The sequence below is a fragment of the Rhamphochromis sp. 'chilingali' genome (assembly GCF_963969265.1).
Source record: "Rhamphochromis sp. 'chilingali' genome assembly, chromosome: 7".
In the NCBI taxonomy this organism is placed as follows: domain Eukaryota; kingdom Metazoa; phylum Chordata; class Actinopteri; order Cichliformes; family Cichlidae; genus Rhamphochromis; species Rhamphochromis sp. 'chilingali'.
Window position 1 is genome coordinate 14,158,089 of NC_137934.1, and position 26,163 is coordinate 14,184,251.

Consider the following 26,163-nt stretch of genomic DNA (forward strand, 5'->3'; position numbering starts at 1 on the left):
GTTTAATGGGTACATCAACTGCTCCTAAAGCATCCCTCTCTTACTGTACTTATCGGCAGCTCATCTATGTGCATTTGTCTTCCTCTTCTTTCAAACTATTAAATGTGTCTGTTCTCTAGACTTGTGCTTGTTAAGAGCCTGCACACGGACACTCATTAACGCATATAAGAAAAAAAACATGCACATGTGCCATAGCTCTGGCTGAGGCTTAGCGTTAACAATGCAAACAGGCAGCGGGCTAATGAACATGTCGTGCCCGATTGGAAGGGGATTAATGAGCATAGACACACACGGGAACACACACACACACACACACACACACACACACACACACACACACACACACACACAATGCATGACTAAACATTAGAAGAAACCATTTTCCTTCCTTTAACAACATAGCAAAGGGGGGGAAAGGTCATTTAACAAACTACGTGTGTTGAAATCCTAATAATTGACACTTTTGCAACCCAGCATTTGTGCGGTAATTAATCAATAACATGAGAATCTGATCTCATGATTAGAAGGTAGAAATATCACCACTTCTGATGAATGAAACTCCCCACAGAAATATTTACTATGCTTCTGAGGGAAGCAATGCAAAAAAACCAAACATAATATATGTCAAATACACCAAAGAATGAGGCTTATTTGTCTCTAAATGTTGCTTTTGTTAGTGTAACGTGAGCAGTAGACTCAAAGTTAATTATGGTTAGATTTTAATTGATATTTTCAGTTGCTACAGCAGCTCGTCCTCTGTTAACATTAGCTTAGAGGTAATGATCCCAAATGCGGAGCATTGCAAATAGCATATGTCTGTCTTTTATTTCAGCTGCCACACACGTCCACAGAAAGATGTGAGCGTACAAACAAGAAGGCAAAATGTTCAAAAGAGCCGAGCTGACGATGCTTCTGCTTCCAGAGGGCAGTGAAGAACAAGAGAATAGAAAAGATAAAGGAGTAAACATCTAAAACCTCCTTTTCCCCCCAATTCCAAAACAAACTCTTAACTGCAACTCTTACAAGTAGCATTCCGCTGCTCATCTCTGGATTTTGTACACTTTCTTTTGATGCATGCTGTTTTTGCCCCACTCAGCTATATGGCTCTGTTTTCTTGTGTGTTTCTTGTAATGATCAAACTTCTTTTTCATTATTTGCCTTAAGAAATATGTCATATGTCAGCCAATACCTTTTGATTAGCCACAAAGCAAGAAAGCATGAGATTAGGCTTGTCTCATGCTTTCTTGCTTTGTGGTAGATCTTTGTTCTGTCTTCACTGAGATATTTGAATGCTAATCAATAAAAAATAAAATAAAATCATGTACTGAATTTAAAAAGCTGCATTCAGTGCATGACATATTTCATTTTTTTTAATTTTTTTATTTTTTTTGGCCTGTCCCGTTTGGCTCTTTTGCCATCAGAATTGTTGTCTAAAGGCAAAGAAAGATGCCCAACGGATTTACTTTACCAAACTGACCATCCCAGCCTTGCCGTAATGGTCCATTTGATTCACCTTTTATTGTTTATTTTATTTTCACTTACTGAATACGGGACAGACTTGACTGGGGGAAAGACGGGGAGAAAGAAAGAGGGAAAGAGAAACAGCTGAGAAGAGGGACGGGGGAGAAGGGCAAAAGACAAAAACCAACAGAACGGGCAGAGAAAAAAAAAATGCATATATCAATCACCTGGATCACCTGCTGAGAAAGAAAAAAGAAAGCAAGCAGAAGAGAACAAGAGTAATAGAATAAACAACATCACAATGATATATGGGAATATGACAGTAAATACTAAATGTTAAACATTATTGTGCAGCACATAAGATCAACAGAACACAGTGTGCTTTGAGGTAGGAGCCAAAAAGGGTGTAGTTTGTGGGTGTGATCACCCGTGTGTACACCTGTGAGCATGGACGCGCTTGTTTTTTGTTTTTTTAAAAGGTTCCTTCATGTAATAATCTGCTAGAGGGTGTGGGGGGGCCACAGCCCCGTCCTCCAGGGCGTGAAGCAGGTGTGGAGGAGATCAAAACTCCAGACATCCAGAGGCCCCCAGAACACAAGAGACCAAGGAAGACCAACAGAGGGGCAGCTGCGCCACTGTCCCGGAAAGAGCTGAGGAGAGTCCCAGATGAGGGCTCACTCAGCAGCCGCGGAGCAGAAGCCAGGGGGAGTTGCAGTGACGCGCCCGTGAGCTCCGCCGGCAGCCAGCTGCGCCTGAGTGACCGAGCCCCAGGCCGAGAGGCCGGGGGCACCCCACCTCCGAAGTGGCCCGAGCGAGCCCCAGGCTCCAGGCCCCGATAAGCGGCCGCCAAGGAGTGAGCCAGTGTGTACCTGGACGCCCATCCCCGGACACAAAGAACCACCAACGCACCGATGTCTGAGGGGGTCCGCCACTGGCAGGGGAAGTGGTGGTAGGGGGAGACATATTTCAGCAACGTATACAATTTGAAGGTGACACAATTGCTGGTGCCAGACAAGGCAGTCTGAGTATTTTAGAAACTGCTGATTTCCCATAAAGCTATTTCTAGGGTTTACATAAAATGCATACCTTTACAACCAAACTATGCAAAAGGGCATCTCTGAATCCTCAATATGTTGAACCTTGAAGCAGATGGGCTACAGCAGCAGAAGACCACACTGGGTGACACACCTTTGGTTCAGCTGAGCATTGTTTAAACAATGCAGCCTACCCGAATACTATTCCCAACCATACCCATCCGTTTACGACCAATTGACCAATCTGCTGATGGCAGATAGCATGACAACGCATGCTCATTCAGTTAATTGCTCTACTTTTATTCCTCCATTAAAATACTGTAGATGTTCTCTGAAAAAGTAACACCATGCTAAAGATCTTTTTGTGAAGGGATTGTTCCTTTCTTCCTCTGTGACTCATAAATGTGGACGTAGGAGCACTTACATCTAATATACAAAATCTTTTTCAACATTTGAACTAATTACATGCTCTACGTACTATCTATTTATCTATCTGCTAAACATACTGCTCACCTGGTTGTTAAACATTTTAGTTTGTGGTTTTTAAAATGGGCAAATGTGGATTAAAGGTTTAGTCTATTTTAAAATTAAACCTAATAGCTAATGAAGAAAGTTTTAAATTTCAGGTGATGGCAGGTCCAATTTTCCAATCAATGATTTCCATGTGGAATAAAATATTATTGGAATCTGGCTCTCCTACTCTTTTATCCCGGACCTGTATCCAGTTGAGGTATTATGTGCAGACTATTAACCTTTTAAGGTTATGGTTAGGTCTTAGCATAAACCTAACCATAACCTAATTGTTACCCTCACACTAAAACCACTTTTTGAGCCTCAAAAATGCCTTCAAATTCGTGGGGATGGGCATTTTGTCCCCACAAGTATAGTAAACTTCCAATTTTTGGTCCCCACAAAGATATGTAAACATGATACACACACACAAAATAATCTTCCTAGAATTGTAAGTGTCCTCCCCACCATTCTCTGCTATCGCTTGCCATCCCTTGTGTTTATTTGCTCTATCCCTCAGTCAGATGAAACAGTCTTTTATTTTGTTCCATCATCTAAGATTGTGAGGAATCCAGGAAGTAATTTACCTTCTGTTTGTTACCAAGCACTGAACTTGTTTTCCCACCAAATCTATTGTGACAGATGATTTAAATGTGATGCAGAGGCCAGCAGAGACTAGCAGTCCTCTTGGCTCATAACCAATGATATGTATGAAATGCATCATTTATTGAAAGCATCCAAATCCCGGTTACAAATCCTTTTAATACAGGCAGAAAACGGCAGGGAAAAGCTGAGATGTGCAACTCCCACTTGAGAGATTTTAGTATTAGCTTGAGTCACTTCTATTAGCAGTGCATGACCCAAGTCTGTCCTCTGGGGCCACCGGCTGGGAAAGAAAATCTCTTTAGCCACAAACACAGAAAGGTCTCCTACTTGTTGCAATAACTTGAAAATGTCCAGGTGGAGTAAGGAAGGGTTGAGAAAAATGAACTGAACAGTATAAACCGAGGGCCCCATTCTCTCCATTTTCTCTCGTCTTTTGTTACACAAACACACGACAATGTGGGCCATATGAAGAGCTGGCACAAACACTTAGATGTATTTATGGAAATATAAAGCAAGTGTTTACTGTAATTACAGACAAATCCGAGCAAACTTCCTGTGAGATTAACTAACAGGAGCAACACTGTTACAGCAGCCGGCAAGTGGCACAAGCAACAACCTCAGCATCTAACTGACTGATGGGAGTGAAAGGATGAATGAGCTCTAAACGCCAATGCGATTCGTAATCAGTCTGTGAGGTGTTGAGTGAAGATTCTAGAGGTTTGTTTTAGTCAAGAAAATGTGATAATTCTAGAAGTTCAAAATAAATCAATAAATATATAGAGAAATAGAGAGAGCATTTAGATCCCACCAGCACAAACGGTGACAACAATTCACAAGCATGTGTTGACTTTGTACAGAATACAAGGTCAGTGTCAGAGCATATATAATGGATGAGCATTCAACTTTGACAGGGGCATTTGGATAAAGTAACTTTGCTATTACACATTTTATTAAAAAAAAACAAAAAACAGGAATACATTTATGCCCACAAATCAGAGACTGTAAACTAAAATACACGGCACGTTCTGTTATTTTAAATTTACATAAATTTCCATTTAAAGCTGAGTGAATCCCATGAGACTGATACACCTATACACTGGGCCTACAGCCAATAATCAGTTGACATACATTTCAAGTCTTTGGATGTCACAGTCTTAGACCGTGGGAGGAAGCGGAAGTCCACGCATGGACAGAGAAAACATGCAAACTTTACAGCTGGGAAGTGGATTAGAACCTAGGACCTTCTTGCTGTGAGTCAACAGCGATAACCACTGTTTTGCTACTTTAAACCAAAATCATTAACCTGTCTGCTTGATTACAACCTTACACACATAGCACACTCACAGAAACCAACTCAGAAAATGCAGATATATCTGTGTTAGATTACAGATGCAAAGCGGTTAAATGAATTTACCACATACTGGGAAAGTTGCATATATATGACTGTGAGTGCAGAGTGCCCTCAGCACAGTTCCATTTGTTTTGCAAAGTTCAAGTAGGGTCATCAAGACTAGCTGCATAAGCTGATGAATGACCTCTCCTCAGTTCCAAAGAGACATCAAGGATATTTTGCAGAGTCTGACCTGCACAGGCTCATTGGTGACTGCATCAGAAACACCAACTGAATAATTAACCTCAGTTTGAGCTGGAATAACTTACCAGCAATGTGCATTTTTATGTTTTTCATTAGCGAACAGTAAACTTTAATTTAACTAATACTTTAGTTATATCAGCAGAATTCAGCTGAGAGGGCGCAGTGATCTTTTTAGATGGGCCTTTCCATAAAGCTGACGGTGACTACACCAAAGAGCTTCCTTGTCAGTTCCAACTGCTACTTTTTCTTTGTTGAAATTCAAGTGTGATGGCTGAAGTGGAATTATTAAAGCTGTTGAGCAACAAAAATGATCCTTGCAAATATAAGTTAATACCTACAGTAAAACCTGAGGTATCAGCAAAAGTAATGTAAATCTAACGTACACACTGAGAAAAAAAATACACATGTCAGATGTTGTTTATATGTTGGGTCCTTTTATCTTGTTGGTAGGTGGTTGCTAGGCAATGTGATGGGCGTCATATGATGTGGATATGAACTTTTTTAGGATATAAATGAGGTCTTAATGTTGTGACATTAAAATGTGTTTTTTTATATGTGTTATATGTGCATAAATGGCATAAATGGGTGTTACACATTATCAAGGTGGTTCTTAGACAACACAATGACATCACAAGATCTTATTATAGATCTCCTGATGGTCTTTTTCAGTATGACGCTGATTAAAGATGTATACCTAGGCGTGCAAACAACACTTTAAAAATGGATGTCATGCTACTTTGTTGGCAGAGACCAGAGAGACCACCACCACCACCAAAAAAAAAAGACAAAAAACACACTGCATAAAACTTTCTGCCTTGTTTACAAGCCACAAGCTAGCAGAAAGCCTACAATTATGCATGGGAGTTGTAAAGCTAGGTGTTGATTCACAGTGGGGCTGATAATACTACTAAATCTTTTACACATCTTAGAAGAGTGATTAAATTTGAGGCTAAAATCAACAAAAGCCTTTAAGACAATCTCTTTACTGGATAGATTGGTTGGTTTATCATCTGCTATCACAATAATGTCTGAGAACTTTACCTCCATTTGTCCTGAAGAACAACAAGTTTTCAGTGTTTTTAACCTTTTCACATTTCCAATGAGATCTGTCCCGAAATGGCAGTTTATAAGTGTGTCTTTGGTGCTAACAGAGGCAGGCAGTCTTTTCTGTGACGGTCCTGTTTGTTTACTGTAATTATGCTGTCATCTTAAAATTACTCTGCACTGATGTTGAAATTACACATATCAACTTGCTCCGGACTGGTCAAAACAATCCACTATCCACCACCAAAATCAACACCCTTTCCCCCCACTGAGTTACAATAAGGATCTTTAGGTCCCTTGCTCAAGAGCACTTTAACTACAATAATTTGGAAATATGGGACTGTACAGTAAGTCATGGGGTTTCCACACAGGCACATCATTCACATGTCAGGCTGACATCCTTCTGAATACTCTGGTGATGTTTTCAGAGTGACAGCGGTGTCATACTTGGCGCCTTTATTATGGACTTTGTGTGCGTCTGTGCATCCTCTCGGCCTCTGTAAGGGGAAAAGTATTATCTCCATGTTTCAGCATCAGAAAGCAGTTGGCTCGCTTTATCTACTCTCTGAGTGTGTTTGACTGTCTTCATGTGGCCAGGGTAGCTATCAGCTCAATCAAGGAAGTGTTGAAGTGTGACAGATCCAGGGTAGGTAGATCTGAATGTGTGCAATGCATACTGTATTTCCACATATTCTTCTGTGTGTGGGTGGGTGTGAATGGGTGTATAAGAGAGAGATCCCAGTATTGCAGACATTTGCATTAGGTAAGCAAAAGAAAAATTAGAGCCTGAGCTTTAGTAATGGGCAACACACACACACACACACACACACACACACACACACACACACACACACACACACACACACACACACACACTTTTAATTTCATACTGCTTCTAAGGACTTTTAACAAACAGGTCCCCTGTCCCCATAGAGGGGTCTATGACAAAAGTATACACTTTGAGTCACTGCAGCAGAACTGGAGAGGTTTTTGTCTTGGGGGATGGCACACTGCAAAAAGAGACCGTGGCAGCAAATCACTTGATCTTGCACCATTATGCAATTGTTACGTTGCCAGTTCGGCAGAAAATCTCACCATCAGGGTGAGATAAACTGCTTGTTTTCAGTAACTCTCACTGAGTACTCAGTTTATTAACTCTTCATGATGTCAATTATGCTCAGTTGGTTCTTGCCAGATTAAGACTTCTCTAGGAAGTCTATATCGTAATTTATGCCTTAACCTTCTGCGTTATTCAGTCGTTGGCTGTGTCATTCGGACATATAGCGACATTTCTCAGGAGGTGCATGTCAGTTCACGTGGAATGATCTGGTTTATGATTAAAAGGAATTTATGGCTGCATCTTAACTTATGAAATAGACTTCCCATAGAAGTCTAAATTAGGGGCCAAGAGTGTGCAAAGAAAACATCCTGCACACCAAAACATCAGAAATCAAAACTCAGACCAGGCAACATTTTTACTACCTTCTAGTGACCATTTTTTTAAGCCAACTGTAGCCTCAATTGCCTGTTTTTAGCTGACCGGACCAGGACCCGATCTGGTCTTCTGCTGCTGTTCTGCTTCAAGGTTCGATGTGTTCATGTGTTTTTTCCTTATTACTGTTGCCTTCCTACCAGCTCAAAGCACTCCAACCTCTGCCATCAATAAGGCATTTTTGCCCAGAGAACAGTCGCTCACTGGATATTTTCTCCTTTTGGGACCAGTCTCTAAACTCTAGAGATGCTTGTTTGGAGGAAAATCAGTTGATCGCCAGTTTCTGAGATACTCATATGAATCTAGCATCAATAACCATGCATCCTTCAAAGTCACTTAAAGCACTTTTTTTGCACATTCTAAAGCTCAGTTTGGGCTTCAGCAGGTTGCCTTAACCATGTCTGTCTGCCTAAATGAATCGAGTTGCTGCCATTTGAATGGCTGATTAGAATTTAATTTGCAATAATGAACAGCCGAACACCTGATAAAGTGGCCGGTAAGTGTTTATTAAAACACAATCTGATCAAACGAATAACACAGAGTTTTCATGTCTTTATCAAACACACTGAGTAGACACTGATGGTGCAGGTCAGAAAAAGTAAAAGGTTGTCTGTGCTTACAGTTTCCCCCAAAGCTGCTTGGAGTCAGGTGTCGCAATTAAGGAGATGAGACTGGAGGTGTTGGAGAGGTGCCTTTCTCAGCAAATAAAGGTGCCTAAAGTGTGGTTACTCACAAAATTTGCTCTTTTTGACAAAGAGTGGCCAGTGTGAGTCATATCTCAATAACATTCACAGGATTTTAGAAAAAAACATTTCAGAGATGCACACAACAGCGTATTACAAAAGACCTACACGTTCCTTAATCATCAAATCGTTCACAAAGAGAGCAAATTCACGAGTGCTGCAGTACTCCTCTGCTTAGAAGTAATTTTACTGCAAATATGTAACATACAAAGTATAGTCCTGCAAGAAGTTAAAAAAAACCCCTCAAATGTAGGAACAAAACTGCAATCTATGTTTCCAATTTAGAAAGAAAGAAAAAGCTGAATAAGAATACTGTTAGCACCACAGAGGAAACACCTGGTCTCAATAACAACAAACAAAAAAGTTAAGGTAAACTAAATTTTGAAGCATAAAGGCAAATCACACAAAACTACTATCACTGCTTTGAGGAAACATGGTGGAGGAAGCATCATGATTTTGGGCTGCTTTCTACTTCAAGGTCTGGACGCCTTGCAAATACTAAGAGAAAAACTGAATTTCAAACTGTACCAGGGGAAAATATCAGTGCAGAAAAAGAAAAGAAAAGAAAATAAGATGCAATAAGCCACTGACCTGCATTTTTCAAATAAAAATAACTAAATGAGATCTTGGATTCAGATTCCTGACCTAAGCTTAACTGAGATGCTTACTGTTTTCATAATTAGCCAAAGGAAACATCTAATGGATGTTGTTGCTTATTCCAGCCTGCACAATGTGATTAATCAGTCTGAAAAGAGATGAAAAGCACCAGTGTTTGGTTGTTTTAACCTCACAAGTCAAATGACGATTAGACCACATAATATGAGTAATCATTGCAGAAATCACGGTAATTCCAGAGGGTTCACTAACTTTTTGCTTGCTTGTGTGTACTGCTGAAATAGCCAGCGGGAGCACTAAAATCTAATGAAATGAATTCTAGAGAATTAATTAAACACTATAAAATTGAACTCTGGTGCTCCTTGATTATGTGCGCTTCAAGCCGAGAGGAGGCCCGCTGGGCGCCGCATGTGATCCCTCTACGCACATTAGTTAACATGCCAAAGATAGACCCATGATAATGGGTGGGGGTGGGTGAAGAAAACAAGGCAACAAGAGAAGATGCTGTGGTGAGTAAAGGCCATTCAGAGAGTCAGAAGGTCTACTTATCTCACGCCATGTCTTAATCTTCAACAAGAATGAAAATCTTGAAAAACACTGACATGATAGTTACTACACTACATTAAACAAGCAGATGAGTTCAATATTTTTTTCAGTGTTATGTCACACATCATCTGCTCACTGAGAAACAACTGCCTTTAATTATCAAGGTGCGAAACGCTCGCGCTGCGCTCGGGTGTCTGATACTATCTTCCCAGTGACCGAAAAAGCGAGAAATAAATTAATCTCAAGTCTCTAATGAACTTAATTCGATGTTGCGTTTGAATCGCCGAGTGTTGATTTGAAGTTATTCAAGATCAGAGGCATATTATTATTAATCAATTCTGCTGCTGGTTTACACAGAAAGTGAAGTTTTGAAAGCTTTATAATACAGGCAAAGCATCTATCTGTGATATAATGATGCTGATACACATTTAATACACATTCCTTTCACACTTCAGTTGGCTCACAGGAGGTTCCTTCACTGAAATAACCCTAATGAAGCATTTTTTTAAATTTAATTTCATACAAATATCCATAAATGACTCTGTTTCTTAAGCAGTAGACGATGAACTTCAACTTCTGTCTGTCTGGGTTTGACTTTTTCATCTAGATCTCATTAGACCTTTATTATAGTGAACAAATGATTCGCTACAACGACAAAAACGAATCTGTCTAGATGGGGAGTTGTGCTGGGTTAAGGGCAGGATCGTTGTGTTTAGCAATGACTGCTTTTTGTGTTTCGGCAATCTTCATCATTATTTTTCCAATATAATCACCAGGTGATCAATGTTGTACCATCTGTGCCATTAGCATTAAAAAATAAACAGTGAACTTGCATAGATTCAGGTACAGCAGCTACTGAGACAGTGACACAAGAGGAGTTTATATAACTCCCAGCATGAAAAGAAAGTAATATAGGCCTATTCATCGGGGGACCTTTTTTCACAATGTATCATATAGTTTCCTGTGTTAGTGAAGACAGTGTGGCAGATGCAGGCTGTACAGGACCGGCTGTGGCTCAGGAGGCAGCGCAGATCATCTACTAATTAGAAGGTTGGTGGTCTGCAAGCCAAAGTATCCTTAGGCAAGATAGTGATAGTGCTCCTGAGAGTGAATGTGTGTGTAAATGTACTTAGACTAAGAAAAAAGTGCTTGTATAAATCTGTGTGTGAATGGGTTAAAAATACATGTCGTAAAAAAGCCCATTAGGTGCTTAAGTAGAACAGAAAAGCACTACATAAGAACCAGTCTATTTACAAGTAAACTGGGACATCACATCTTTTTTTTAAACCATCTTTTCAGGTCAAACAGGAAGAAATATGAATAACATACATTCACCAAATTAACTGTTTTAGCTTATGTCTAAAAACCACCTTAAAAACACATGTGACAAATATGGAGCAGTCTGTAATTGACAAAAATCTAACGGTGAAACAAGGAGCTGATGAGATGGGATCAACTAGCATTTCTAACAAATGGATCAATGTAGGCTCTCCTTACACACACATTCATTTCAAAGAGGCGCAAGCGTGAACTGTCAATACAGTTCAAGCTCATGCACACTGGTGCCTCAATGAGAGAGAGACAAATTAAATAAAATCTAAATTTTAAAATCATATTAATTTAATGCGCCAGTGGGAAAAATCTGTTAAATAATGCAGTGACTGGCAAGCTACTGGTGCGCATTCTGACCACAGTCAACGCACAACCCAGCTGCATGCAACATGTAGATGCTGGTGAAAGGTGAAAGTTAACATGAATCAAAAACTGAATTATTAAAAAGAGTGTAGCTGGTGCAGCAGCAGACCACAATCTCTCAATCGCACCCCATTATGTCAGCGTGGAGGTTCACAGATGACACAGCAGATACCTGTCTTCCAAAGCTGTTTCTTCAAATACAGAAATTTGACGTTTTTATACCTGCGGTGCAAAACGTGCCCCCACAGGCTAGACTTCCAGCAGGTTTTGTGACTAAAGAAAATATTCTAAAATAAGACCAAAATAAGACACTGAGAATGGAAGTTAAATCACATTTAGAACAGAAACACAGTCAAACTTTCCAACCCTGGTTTAAAAGGACCGTCTGAGTTTTTGCTACCAGAATATGATGCCTATAAGCACAAACATAATGGAAATTTTAGATAATCTAAACTACTAGAAACAGGAACAGAGAGAGGAAGGTAGATGAAACGAAACAGGGAGACAAACAGAAACAGAGAGATGTTTACCATTGTGTGTGTGTGTGTGTGTGTGTGTGTGTGTGTGTGTGTGTGTGTGTGTGTGTGTGCGCGCGCAGGTGTTTAAGCTACTTGTGGGTGGATGCTCTGATGTTCAATAATGCATCAGGTGCTTCTACAACGCATTCATTAGTGTGTGTGTGTCTGTTAGTCTTTTTGTCTGTGTTTGTGTGTGTGTTCACCTGTGGGCGGATGACTCTCTCGATGCTCTTCAGGGCTGTGTCAGGGGAGGGGGGCGAGCAGTCCGGTGTGGGTCCTGTTGAGCAGTTGCCATGGTTACCATGCTCCCCCTCACTCACCGTTACATGGGACAAGTGACCTTAGAGGGAGAGAGAAAGAGTGAGGGACAAGTAAAAAGAAGAGGGGAAGACTTGCCCTTTGTACCCCCTTCATCATCCACAGGAGGGCGGAGTCTAAAGCCAGATTACCATTTCTACGATACTTGCAAGCAGATGTGTTTGGATTTAAACTCTGCATGTAAACAGAGTCACAGTTAAAGTCAAGGAACAAAATAACACAGAATAAATGTAGTATTATGGGACAGACATTTAACAACATCCAGTCAAAATACTGCAATATACACCGATCAGGCATAGCATTATGTGCACCTGCCTAATATTGTTGGGTCACCTTTAACTGAAAAAACCATCTTTACCCATTGAGGCATGGACTCCACTAGACCACTGAAGGTGTGCTGTGGTATCTGGCACAAAGAAGTTAGCAACAAATCCTTTAAGTCCTGTAAGTTGTGTGTGGATTGGAATTGTTTGTCCAGCTCATTGCACAGATGCTTGATCGGAGTATGACACCGACTTGCCTTCTTGCCATAGTGGATCATGGGTCCAGGTATTCCCCAGGTAAGCAATGCACCCGGCCTTCCATGTGATGTAAAAGAAAACGTGGATCATCAGACCAGGCTACCTTTTCCCATCCAACTCTGATGCTCATTGTTGGCGACAGTGATCTACACGGGCACCCTGATTAGTCTATGCCTATGCAGCCACATACCAACAAACAGCAATGCACTGCTTTTTTCTATCGGCTTTCTATCAGAAACAGCATTAATTTTTTAGGCAATTTGACCTAAAATAGCTCATCTGTTGGATCTGACCACACACGCCAACCCTAACGCTGCACATGCATCAGTGAACCTTGGCTGCCCTGGACCCTGTCGCTGGTTCTCCACTGTTCCCTCCTTTGACCACTTTTGATGGATAACGACCTCTGCAGACCGGAAACACATCACAAGTTCTGACCCAGTCGTCTAGCTATCACAATTTGGCCCTGGTCAGACTGTCCCAAATCCTGAATCTTGCCCATTCTTCCTGCTCCTAACACATCAACTTGGAGGACAAAATGTTCATTTGTGCCCTAATATGTCCCGCCCACCGACAGGTGCCACGATGAAGAGATAATCAGTGTCATTCACTTCACTTGTAAGTGGTCATAATGTTATGGGTGATGGATGTAAATGCTCTTAAAAAAGCAAACTAGATTATCGCATCTCCCCAGTGCTCGGTTTTCAGTCTTTAGAAAAAACAGGTGAGAGCTTAGCCAGTCTTTTCAGACTATATCAGTTGCCAGCATGAAGCAGTATAGACAGCAAAATAGTTTATGTAGGAAACAAAACATAGGTGGTGTAATAGCGTGTTAGCATTTTCTAGTTCCCGCTAAACACATGAGAATTCAGCAAAATGGCTAATGTGTCATATTATGTACAGTACCTCCGCCTAACAGTGACCTGGTAGTTACAGTTGTTTTATCACTGAAGAGAACCAAAGAGAGGTGAGTGTCATTTTGTAATTTTACAAGCTTCAGCAACAACCACAGCAGGAAAACGTGACTGCTGTCCAGAGCAGTTTGATGTCTATCTCAGTTTTCTATACACACACTCAGTGTGTGCAGTTGATTACAGAGTATCTGAGCTAATTTCCCCAGTGCATGATCCTTTAGCAGAGAAGAGGGGAGGAAAAAGGAAAAGAAAAAGACCAGAAAGGAAGGAAGAAGAGAAAAGTGCTGAAGTCGACTGAATTAACTTTCAGTGGGAGAAAGCATTTGTCTTAATCAACTGGAAGAGACACAATACCCAGACAGCTTTCTCGCAATATTGTCATCAGACACACACACACACACACACACACTCGCTAGATGTTTTCTGTCAGTTACCACCTGCCTACACGGACTCGATCAGATGCCAGAATATCATCCAATTAAGGTGTGAGACCCAGTCGGGACTATTACCTCACAAGTGTGCATACATGTACACACTGACACAACAGCACTAAGAACAGAATTATATATTTCATCTGATTTCCAGGGATTGTTTCTTAACTAAAGCGACAACATTAAAGCCACGTGCCTACTAGGTGTATGTACGACCCCCCCACCCCCACTTGTGCCACCAATAGAGCTCTAGCATGTTCTAAAATGGGCCAGCAGCTCTGTGGTGGTGTCCTGTGGCATCTGGCATTGGACCTCTGGTAGTGTTTCAGGCTTGTTCCTGTGCATCCTGGATTGGATGAATTAATTAGTTCTGCGGATTGATTATTTTTGCTCCTATGTAGGGAGAGTGCTGCCATCTGCTTGGGCTGCAACAATGTTAAGGTGGGTAACTTTGATATGAATGCCCAGACGCACGGTGTCCCAGCAGAACACTGCATTCTTACAAGATAATCGCATAACTTTTAATTATGTGGCAGGTCCACTTAGCTCATTTCAAATGGAAACTGAAATAAAAGCAGTGCTCCCTGTTGTTGTTTCAACTTGGATGTCGTTGATGGTGTGATTTTTCACAACTCCCACAAATCATCTTCACCTATTCAAAAAGAACAAATGTATAAAAAAGGGAGAAATGTGGGGCTGCTGCTGATGTTTTGCATAATGACACATACAGCGTCCTGTAATTTAATGAGCGACAAACGCCTTTACTTTACATTTACCAGGATGTCAGCCTGCAGAGGAGGAATTCTAATCTTCATGTGGAAAAAAAAAAAGCAAGAAGAGGTACCAAATTATTTGTGAACAAACTGAAAAGGATAAAAATAAAGTTGTATTCAGATTTTCTTTTTACTGTAATTGAAAGTAAACTCTACATTTTTTTGTTACTTATTATGACAGAATTTTTTAATAATTAAAAAGAACATGGTAACTTTTGAGAAAGCAATAAGAAAAAAAGGATAGCAGCAGATGCATTAGATCCCTGAAGACATTCCTGGTGGAACAATATTCAGTCTAAAAGGTTGAAATCAGCCCAAAATTAAAGTGAGCCAAATAGAGAAGAAATAAAATACAGCAGATACGGTGTCTGGTGTATCAAATGAAGCTTCTGCCCTGGATTATAAGTTTGAGATGAAGCCATTTACAGTCATTCAGTGTAGCTGGTCTTAGCTGACAAACACTGTTGCCATCTGTTTTTAACATTTAACAACCACACAGAAAGAATATATCATTTCTTATATATTCTGAGAAACTCTTGGGATCCTTTTTCAGTACACTTTAGGTCATTATCCATTTGGCTAAATCTGACATTTCATCCAGATACCGGTACTTCTATCAGCAGTCAGATCATCAGTAAATACTAGTAAGCCAGTTCCACTGACAGTAATACGAGCTCACGCTTTAACATAAGATCCACCGCACTGCATTATATCCACACTGTGGGTTGCGCCACTTCTAAAGCTTTGGCATCTCTCTGATTGAAAATGATGGCCTCTCACTCTTATTAACATCTCTCTGGGCCTTCTATCCAGTAAAAAGCTACCAAAAGCAAATATAATTGGACCCAACTTCGGATCTTCAATCAGTTCAGTCTGTCGTACAATTATAGAGCAGGTCTCACCTTGCCACACAACTGCTTATCAGTCATTCGTCCAATTTTTTTTAAGCTCCTAAAAATGAAGCACTGTTTCTTGTTTGGTTTAAAATCTACTGTGATGGTGTACAGAGGTAAATTTGCCTCTTGTGGAAATAATTGCATATTCTTTATTGACATCTAATAACTTAAGATTTTTCAAAAATCTACCAAACAGCATTTTAACAAGAATCCAGAAAAACAGCAAGTAGGACCAATTTTCACAGTAACACAAAAGAATGAGGCTCATTAGAGAAGAAATCATAAACACTGAGAAAATGCTAGCAGGAACAATAATCGAGCAACAGAGAGAAACACGATTTGCAAAGATGTAAACCTCATAAGAGACCATTTCCAGACGCAGCTAAAACTCCCTGAAGTCCTTAAATACTAAATAAATAAATAAAAGAACTGTATTTCTTTTCATGGAAGATTTTCTATATACTCCAGCAACCTGAAGTTACCAGTTTTATTGTGAAGCAGCTTTAAAACCAAAAATGTCTGATCCTGGTTTAGAAATTGCTACCATCTTCCATCCTATTTTGATTTTGATTTTTCAACAGTCTGGCTGCAGACGTGAAGCCACACAATCACGCAGGCACATCTGTCCTGCAGGGGGAAAGTGACACAGCTTCACAGCATGCTCTCACATCTATCAAACATGTTTGCAAACACACACGAGCATGCGCATGCACACATACACACGCGCATGCACCATAAAAGAACTGCCTGGAGCTGAATCAATGTTTAAATGTGGGCGTAAATAGATAAAATAAAGAGTGAAAAAAAATGGGAGAGAGAGAAAAAAGGAAGGAGGGTTATATATAGATAGGGATTGAGGTTTTGTCCTATTGAATAAGCCTGTCAACACTGTTTTTGATGATGGATGTAAGATGTGTGTGTGAATGTGTCTGTTTCTGACTCTGCTTCCTTTACATGTGCCTTGGGCTCACTCCTGGGAAACACTCTTAGCTGTCCTTGCCAAAGAGAATACATGTTTGTATGTTAGTGTGCATACAAAAGTGCACATGCGTATGGGTGTCGAAATGTAATCTCTGATGGATGTTGTACCTGTTCACATCCTTGATACTGGGAAGCGCCGAAATGTTTCATTGTACAGTTTCTGTGTCTTATAATAGAGCCTGGATATATTCAAATATAACTCTGTGTACATCCAAGACCAGCTGCCCTGCTCTTTACAGCACCCTGTAGAGGACCCGTGTGTCTAAGTGAATTCTCGGTGTGCGCAAGCGTTCAATCAGCTGTCCACTTCCTGGTCATCTAACAAGACAAAAACTGTCAATTTTAGACACGTTCTTTGGGCTGTCAGTTCTGCCTCTCTGCCACTCTGGGGGTATTTCATATGTATAGTGTATGTGTGTGCATGCAACCTTGCAAGTCAGTGTCAACTTACAGCTGAGCTTCTGTGTTTTTTTAACACTACAGTTGGAATCGAAAAAAGAGGAAGTTTGAAAGTTTTATTTACCCATGCACTACAGCAAAGATGCTTTAGCCAATCCCTGTTGTAACCCAGTGTTAAAAACGGGATTAAAAGTATAAATATTCATACTCTCACGATGGGAATAAATATTGATAAAAACAAAATTAATTATAATAAATACTGATAAAAAGCATGTAAACATAAGTTTAATATGTACATATGTATATGTGGTATATAGATGGTGTGGGGGCAGGACTTAGTCCTTTAGAGTGTGTTTGTCAGATCCACTGAGCGACCAATCATTGGCCGGTCTGACCCTCCCCCCAGTCTGTGCGCTGCTGAGACACCTGTGCGTGCCTTCGTGTGCCAGTAAGATACGCCAGAGACACAGACGGTGAAAGATCAGTTTACCCGTGCGGCGAAGAAGCTAGCTGGATAGTGAAAGTCCTTTTTTCGGCGAGAATAATAAGAGTGATACTGTATTCCAGAGGCCGTGAGCCAACGTGAGCACTCTGAAGCCCCGTGTAGCATTTGTTGCTTTGCATGGTGAGTCCCAGGCAGTACACGTGCGCTAGCATAGCATGCTACTTGCCGCTAGCTCCGATGCTAACTTCTGTTAGCCATTTTGCAATGAAAGTGCCTTTTCTGAGGCTAAAGCAATTAGCACTGAGTCTGCTGCACTGCATACGAGATGTTCTTTAAAGGTTTATGTCACATTACTGTGGTATTGATGTATAATGTATGGTTTTGTGCGACGTTATGTTAGCACATGTTCACTTTTCTCATGGTGCTAATTATAGTTCTGCACAATTAAGTATTAGCAACGTGAAATTAAGTGCCTTCACCTGCACTGTACTTAGCTGAAACTTGATAAGTCTCAAGCCAATGTGTATTTTTAATGCACTGCTGAGCTATTTTGTATTGTTTTAAATGTGTGTTTCCTATGCACTTTTTCCCTTTGAAATGAGAATAATTTGTTGTACAACATAGAAATTTAGAAGCACTACAAGCAACCAGTAGTAATAAGTTACAGGCATGATAGCTTAAATGTTGAACTACTGTGTTCTGGCCTGGTTCCCAGGTCAGGTTTTTTCCTTTGCTTATTTGGATTGGATTGGTTTTGAGGACCTGAGAAGAATCGAGGATCCCTTTTCCAGTACTGGATGGCGAGCCCAGCCCAAAGAGCCGGATGAACTGGTAGATTGTAACCTGACTGGTTACAAACACACTGAGTGACTACTGAACATTGAAAGACTGAAATTGACTTTTAAAAAAAAGACACAAAAGACAATATATCCTTAGGTCGACCATTTGTGGGGTTTATTTTATTTTGTTTTCAAGAAGCGCGCTCTACTTTTGTTAAATGTGCACAACTTTAATAATTGCTAATAAATGCAATTGTGTTTTCTACACCTACTGTGTACAAGTCCTCTGTTGTCATACACCCTTGGCTCCTACGAATCTAGAACCTGTCTGATCTGGTCCATATTTCCCTTCTGTCCGCGTACTGTGGTTAAAGGTAACTATACTGCCCGCACTACATGCAAAGAAGGCAAGAAGTAGCACTAACAGGTCTAGTATTGCACCACCAGTGTTACACTGTGGTTTGGGGTTTCAGCTTAGGATAACTTTAAATCCACACAGGGAATTGAGAGTAATAATCTTTAAGATCCTCATTAAATCGAGGCCAATTCAGTACTATTTTTGGTCTGTATTTTTAGTCATTCAGTGTATTTATATTTTGTGAATAGCCCTTTTGTACAGAAGTTGCCATTGTTCCCACCTTGAGTGGAAATTGTGTTCATGCTGAATTTGTGAGTTCTACTATAAACAGACATCAGCTGATCTTCTGTTGCATTTCAGACAAAGTACAGTTGCTGCTCAGGTTATTTATTTATTTATTCACATACTGACTATACTGATACAAAAATTAATAAAAGAGATAAGAACTTTATTAATCCCAAAGGAAATTCTTGCGCCTTTTATATGCTCGGTGCAATAAAAATAGAAACAGGAGCAGAAGCAATAAGGTGTACAGAGTCAGCTAGCAAAAACAGCAAAAACAAAGAGCACTCAGCATGCAAACCTCTATCAAGGCAGCTCACTCTCTGGGCAATATTTAGCTTTATGGGAACAGTATTATATTTTCTATATATTCATTTTGTCTTCTTTCTTTTTAAATGTACTTTAAGTTTGTCGTGCAGTATAAATCATATATTGGTAGCACGTCAGATATTTGATTAGACAAACATTATTTGGGGATCAACTTAAAAAAATAGTTGAAATGTAAAAGTGAGATCAGACGCCAAATGTGACCTCATGTTTGGATGCAAACTATAATGTCCGTAAGTTATTATATTCCAAACATTTCCTAAATGTTTCCGATACAAACCAAGGTAATACGTTTAAAAAACAGCATTATAAAGCACAGCTACTATAAAACAAGAAATATTAGAGGAATAAATATGCATATAAATAAAATACATGTCAACTATCAATATGTACAGTATCTTACCTATGAGAAATTTGGCTTAAAATTTTAATTAGATTAATGCTATTAACAAATGCAGTATAAAATAAATTGCATGTGATGGTGTAGTAATAATAATCCTTCCATCTGGTAATGAACAGATGGGATGGAGCAAGAGTATAATATGATAAAATGTTGATGTGCATGTGTAGATTTTTAAAATATCAAGTTACATCATCTAAATGCTATAGCTCGGTAGTAGAAAGGATCTCCTCTACCGCTCATTCCTACACCTTGGGCCAATGAGACTTTTGCTATGAGTGCTACGGTGACCATTCAGGGAGGCATGCACGGCATAGGGCAGATTGTCCATCATGCTGAGTAGTTTCTCCAACAGGAAGTTGAAAAGGTTTGATTCACTACTGGAATCACCATTTGAGGGTGTGAAATGAGTCTTCTGTGAGCCCCATATAAACATAATGTCTGCATAAATATTGAAGAAAATCCCAAATCGAAACTTTTTAGTAATATTTTTGACTAGAATACCTAAAACATTTAGAAAATAATTATATGTTTTAAAGATTATATTGTAAGATAAGCCTCCACAACAGGGAAGTCAAAAAGTATTTAAAGATCTTAACTCACTGTTGATCTTGAAAGTATGGAAAAGCCACAGAGTCTTCTTTACTCCTACAATAGAGCGCAAACAGAACTATATGACAGAAACAACCTAATCTAAGTAAGTCAACAGAAAACTCAAGGCTTGAATCTAAAGCTAAGACCAGAAACTTAAAAAAAAAAAAAAAAAAAGTGTATGACCATATCAACAGCAATTTCCTCTGGGTGTCAAAGAGGAAGACACGTTATTGCCTTTCTTTCAACAAGTCAATGGGCCTCGACCCTTTTAATGGCGAAGCCCTGGGCTAGTACATGGTGCCATTAGCCACTCTAAGCCTCCAGTGCCAACCAAAGTGCGATAAATGGGGTGAGACGCAGCAACATCACAGCTTTATCCACCAGAGAGCAGTGAGGGTGAAAGTTAATATGGGAGGGGGAGTAAGAAACTAAAAGACCGAGTACTTCATTCATTAACCTGTCAGGTAGCAGGGCTGCGGTGTGCATGCCTGTGACTGGCTAATGTGAACTCATTTAAAAATGAAGCATGGCTGTGACAAGACCATCATTAAAAATGCCTCTTTCTGTAACATAAGGGGAAAATCATGAAAATCAACACTGTTATGAAGTAGCAATCTTTATATATTAACCATCCAGATGAGACTGTGAGCAAGTTCAGATTGAGGCTGCGCTCACACTGCGGGATAAAAAGGACCAAAATCTGAGCTTTGTTTAGTTTTTCCTCCTCATATGTGACTCAGAGCAGCCAGGAATCTAATCTTTTCAATCTGCCTCAGGCCACTTTCACATGACCTCAGTGTGAACCCTCAAATCAGAATTCGTGTGACTTTCTGTGTCCTGAAATTTGAAATGAAATATGATGTAACTTAACATTGACATACACCTCCATACAAAGCAGCAGATATACAGTATGGGTAAAAAGTTCTCACTCAACCTGCTTACACATCTATTGTTAGACAAAAGCTTGTGGATCAAACAGCTTCAGGCAACGAGGTTCATCGCTCAGCATCGCTGAGAGTTGAAAAACTGTCTAAATTCTTTCATCTGTAATCAAATTATCGGTGTGGCTGCTTTACCAGGGGCGATCGTGGCTCAAGAGCTGGGAGTTCGCCTTGTAATTGGAAGGTTGCCGGTTCAAGTGCTGGCTCGGACAGTCTCGGTCATTGTGTCCTTGGGCAAGACACTTCACCTACCGCCTACCGCCACCAGTGTGTGAATGTGTAGATGACTGGGTGTGTAAAGCGCTTTGGGGTCCCTAGGGGGGACTAGTAAAAGCGCTATACAAATACAGGCCATTTACCATTTAATAATTAAGTTTAACATCCAGGCATCCATGAAAACAGGATTTATAAAGTTTAATCGAGTTAGAAGCCAGCAGGAAGTTAGCACGTTAGTTTCCACATAAACATGATATACCATGTTCTAACTGAGAAATTTCTGAAAAAAAATTAAGACGTACACCTCTGCTATCACGTTCTGCTCGGGGTGTCCGGGTGGATTTTCGAGACTGATAAAAATGTTCGGGTTTTCCTGTATTCCGACAGAAGACCCATGAGTGTGACGTCATCCCCGAACTGCTGCTTTGTGAGCGCTTGTTCTGAGCTCACAGACGGGACTAATGATGTTTAAACGATCCCAAAGCGCAAGTGCATCTTTTCAGACGAACTGCAAAAGAAATTTCCCTCGTTCCGACCATAGCTGGACTGGCCATCGGGGATACTGGGCATTTGCCCGGTGGGCCAATGGTGATTTTTCGTTTTTACGGCCGATGGTTTTGTTGTTGTTTTGTAACGGTATAAACAATGAAAGGTGGTGGATTGGCCAGATGCTGGCTGGTGTGCAAAATTAACTCAGTTATTTGGTGGTGTCTATGGCGGAGCTTCCACAGAGGGCAGCAGGTGGATGAGTGTCAGGTGAACTGAAAGTTCACTTCAGGTAAGAAGTTATGAGCTGCAGTCTATCTGGGTCAGATATAACCCAAGTTTAGGTGGAGTTTATTTTCGTTGTGCTGACTTTTTACAGTAAGTTACAATAACTCGTACTGCCTACTAGCTAGCATGACAGAGTTTCTATACAGCTGGGCAGGTGCTGTGATGTTACTGATAGTGATATGATATCGGTTTGGATATGTGGTGAGAGGGAAACCAGGAGATGTCCTTACTGAATCATCAGAGCTGAAAAGCTGATGGAGAAACAGGTTTACCTTTTAGGTGACATGAATGAGTTGAAGGGAAGTTATGAACTGTTTCTGAGAGACAAATAACACCAGGATCCTTTTCTAAGTAGCTGACAGCTGGTAACTGTGCAGGGGCGGGTCTAGCAAAGTTTTGCCAGGGGGCCAGGTAGGGCATTAACAGGGAGAGGGGGGCACAAAGAAATACTTTTCTTTCTTATTCTCATTTAAAATGTCTCGCTTTTAATAAAAAATACTGAATCTTACAATCTAAGTTTTTATCTGATGTAAAATGTATTGAAATCATACATATACCAACAAGACAGTACACCACTGTCACAACAGCGTTCATTTTAATTCAAAGGCTTTATGGCTTTTCCTATAATACCTGGTGGGCCGGTCTCTGCCCTGGCCAATTTTTTGTCCCAGTCCAGCCCTCATACCGACCTAGTACTGGTAATTTTTCTTATGCAGATGAGGCATTATTTCTGTAGCATTATTTAATTCCAGAGGTTTTTAAGTTATTTTTTTGCACTTGTTGACTTGTAAAAGCCTATATGACATATTTTATTTCACAATTAATTAACCGCACAGAGAAGGCATCGTTTAAATATGTTAAATATGTTTCTTTAAGCAAGTTCTTCATGACTGAGCTAAGGGTCCTCTTTTTTGGAAATCAGAATATGGTCAAACTAGGCTAGCTGGTATATAATGATGTGCTACGTGATCGCTAGCAGCACAGCCATGTTAGCAAAAACACAGTGAAGCTGGAGGATGAACGCTAACTTTTTTCCACTCGATAAAAGTTGACACGAGGATTCCAGATGATTAGGGACAAATGCAACTGCATGGCAGGATGCTGTAAACGGACCAAACTTCAGTCAGGTGAACAACATAGATAATCCATCCACAATACGAGGTTAGTCATTCATATACTGATGCACGGGCTAGCGGCAATAAAAACTGAGAGAGGCCGACAGTGATCACTGACTGTTTTTAAAGGCTTGTTGAGATTAAATAGAACAAGATACAAAGCATTAAAACATGTTAAAACACAACAGCCTTAATAAACACCGGATTCATCACATCATCACTTAAAGACCGGATAGTATAAATTTAAAAATCCGAGATGATTTTCCAAAACGTTGACCTCTGAGGTCAAAGCTATGATGATTCCTGTGTCGCCTCATTCTAAACATATTGTGTTTTAGGATTTGCCACACATAAGTCAGAATTTTGAGTTATCTCAAAACTTAATAACTCAAAAAGGTTCATCTCCAGTTTGGAGTTATTTTCTTAGAAGTTTGACTTAAAATGTTGAAATTTTCAGACATCTAATTCAGACTTTTCCGATCATATCCCAAAATTTTAACTTGTGAATGGAAAACAATTTTTTCAGTTGCAGAAACATGCTTCAATAGAAAGCAGTTGAGGATCCAGGTTAAAATTGGTCAAATGAACGTATTTCATAATTACAATTATGAATTATGAATTATACAGTATTACAAATTTCTCCAAGAGGTGAAAAACCAAAGAAAAATTCAAAGAAATTCAAGATACCCATCCTGCATGTTTATCGGCTGATTTTGTCATTGGAAAGTTTACAGAGATGTATAGGATATAGGACTGTGAAGTATTATACGCATACACAAGCACATACATAGGTACAAACACCAAGTGTGTATTTATCTTAGGAGAAGTCAGTCAATAGCAGAAAAGAAGCACTTTTGCTCTTACTGCTTGGCAACAATCTGTACTTTCTGTCTGCTCCATACGTGACTGGAAGCTGGGAAGCTTCGCTCGCAGGTCCCTCCTCACCACTCTGCTGCCTGTTTTCCTATCTGCAGGATCGCACTTTACCTGCAGTGCTCCTGTGCGTTTCTGCAATCGGGCTGTTACAGCAGCATTCCTGGAGTTCAAATCTACTGATTGTTAAACTGATTACCAGTACTGCAGAACTGTTTAACTGGTTAAATGTCACAGTTACAAATACTGAGTAACTTAATAAATGTGCTTCTTAGTAGCAGAGCAAAAACTGAACAAAAAAAGAATAATTTAAGGTTGAGAAACTGCACAAAAGAAAACTGAGACATCTGATGGTTGAAAGTGACACCAGATATGTTTCTGCCTCTCCTACTAGCTTGTTACATTCCACTCTCTGCATGAGTGTTTTAATTTACACTTGGCAAGCAGTTGTATTTCTATCTGAATCTGTATACATGTAAAAATGAATAAAACGAATCTGACAAATGTACATTAAATCTATCTGCAGGCAAACAGTGCAGCAGAAATGTATTCTCTCATTCAAAACAAAGGAAATTCTATCAGAAAGGAATAAATATAATCCTGACATAAAATAAAAAATGACTTGCCTTAGGACTCGAAGAATAAAAGGATTACGTGCGCAACTATATACTCCATGTACTTTGCATTATAAAGAAAATAATTCAGCCTCTTCATTGTCAAAAGTGACAGTTTTCATATCAGAGGGCATATTGTGCAAAGGGACACCGCGTTCCCATGAATACCGCAGCATCAGAAGGAGGACTGCGCCTCTAACACTCTGTGGAGAATCTCTTGACAAGTGCTTTAGGAGACAGAAAAAAATAAAGTTAAAAGTAAAATAAAAAGAGATGAAAGGTTGGTGAGGAATTCAAGAAGCCAAGACATGAAATGCAGGAAATTGTTTGGGATGGCAGTCTCAGTGACAACAGGCCCCTGGTGTTTCTGTAGCGGCTAGGCTGAGTGACAGTCAGCAGATGAATTTTGATAAAACCGCCCTGATTCTTTGAAGCTTCTGAGTGTATTGTAGCATCTTCCCCTCCTCAACTGTGAGACTACAGCAGCCCACACCTGCAGACCACTAACCAGCAATAACAAGACAGGTGGCTATCAGGCAGGGTTTACACTACAAAAAATATCCAGCTAGACCCTTCAATTTTTTTAGGATGAATATCTGGTACTCTGACACTATGAATATGGACATTCAGGAGTGTAATATTCCCCAGGTATGTATGACACCATAAACCAAATCCAAATGAACCTTTTTAGAAAGATCGAGTTTCTGGTAATACTTAAATATAAAAAAATTGTAATAAGTTCTTTGTCATTTTCTAAATATGAGTTTATGAAATACTCCTATTTTCAGATACCTGCTTTCCACTACAGGCGCTGATGATGTTAACTTTAAAAAATTTTCAGATGCACAATATAGGCTAGTAATTATGCACCATTTTTGACTGTGACACAATTTCACAAACTGTAAATGCATATGTAACATCTGATCCGTCTGTGTGGAGATTTTATGTTGAGGCAGTAGCGTTCATTTCATGTCCCCAGTTTAACAAATCTTGAACCAGAACTTTTTATAGTGCTGTTAAAAAATTGTCTCTTCTGCCGTTGTTACTGTGGTCAGAAAACAGGCCTAACCTGTTAATGTTGCTGGCAACATTAATAGGCTCATTACAATTTTATTAAAACATATCAGCAAATAAATGCTTTTTTGATAATAAAACAGTATTTAAAATAAGATGTGGCTTTTTAAAAAAAAAAAGAATAATTATCTTATAATACCTTTATAAACCATCTATATAGAACTTATATTTCATCCAGTGACTGGCATCCTTCTAAATCCCTGTACCTTGTGGAAATTATTTCTTTATAATGTTATGTTTGGACATTGATTTAATTCCAGAGTTAAACTATTCCACAATC

General features: G+C 39.7%; 1 protein-coding gene and 1 long non-coding RNA gene across 5 annotated transcripts in view; one reads left to right on the plus strand and one right to left on the minus strand.

Annotated features, from left to right (window-relative positions):
- anks1b (ankyrin repeat and sterile alpha motif domain containing 1B) overlaps positions 1-26,163 on the minus strand; it is a 285,379-nt gene that overhangs the window by 100,028 nt on the left and 159,188 nt on the right. For all 4 annotated transcript variants that reach the window (XM_080887590.1, XM_080887589.1, XM_080887594.1 and 1 more), the window contains one exon: positions 12,062-12,198. In XM_080887590.1, the coding sequence (XP_080743716.1) occupies positions 12,062-12,198 (137 nt within the window). The remainder of the gene's footprint in view (positions 1-12,061; positions 12,199-26,163) is intronic.
- Positions 17,261-18,582, plus strand: LOC308400090. Its single transcript, XR_013972309.1, has 2 exons — positions 17,261-17,716; positions 18,252-18,582. It is a non-coding gene; the product is annotated as an uncharacterized lncRNA (long non-coding RNA).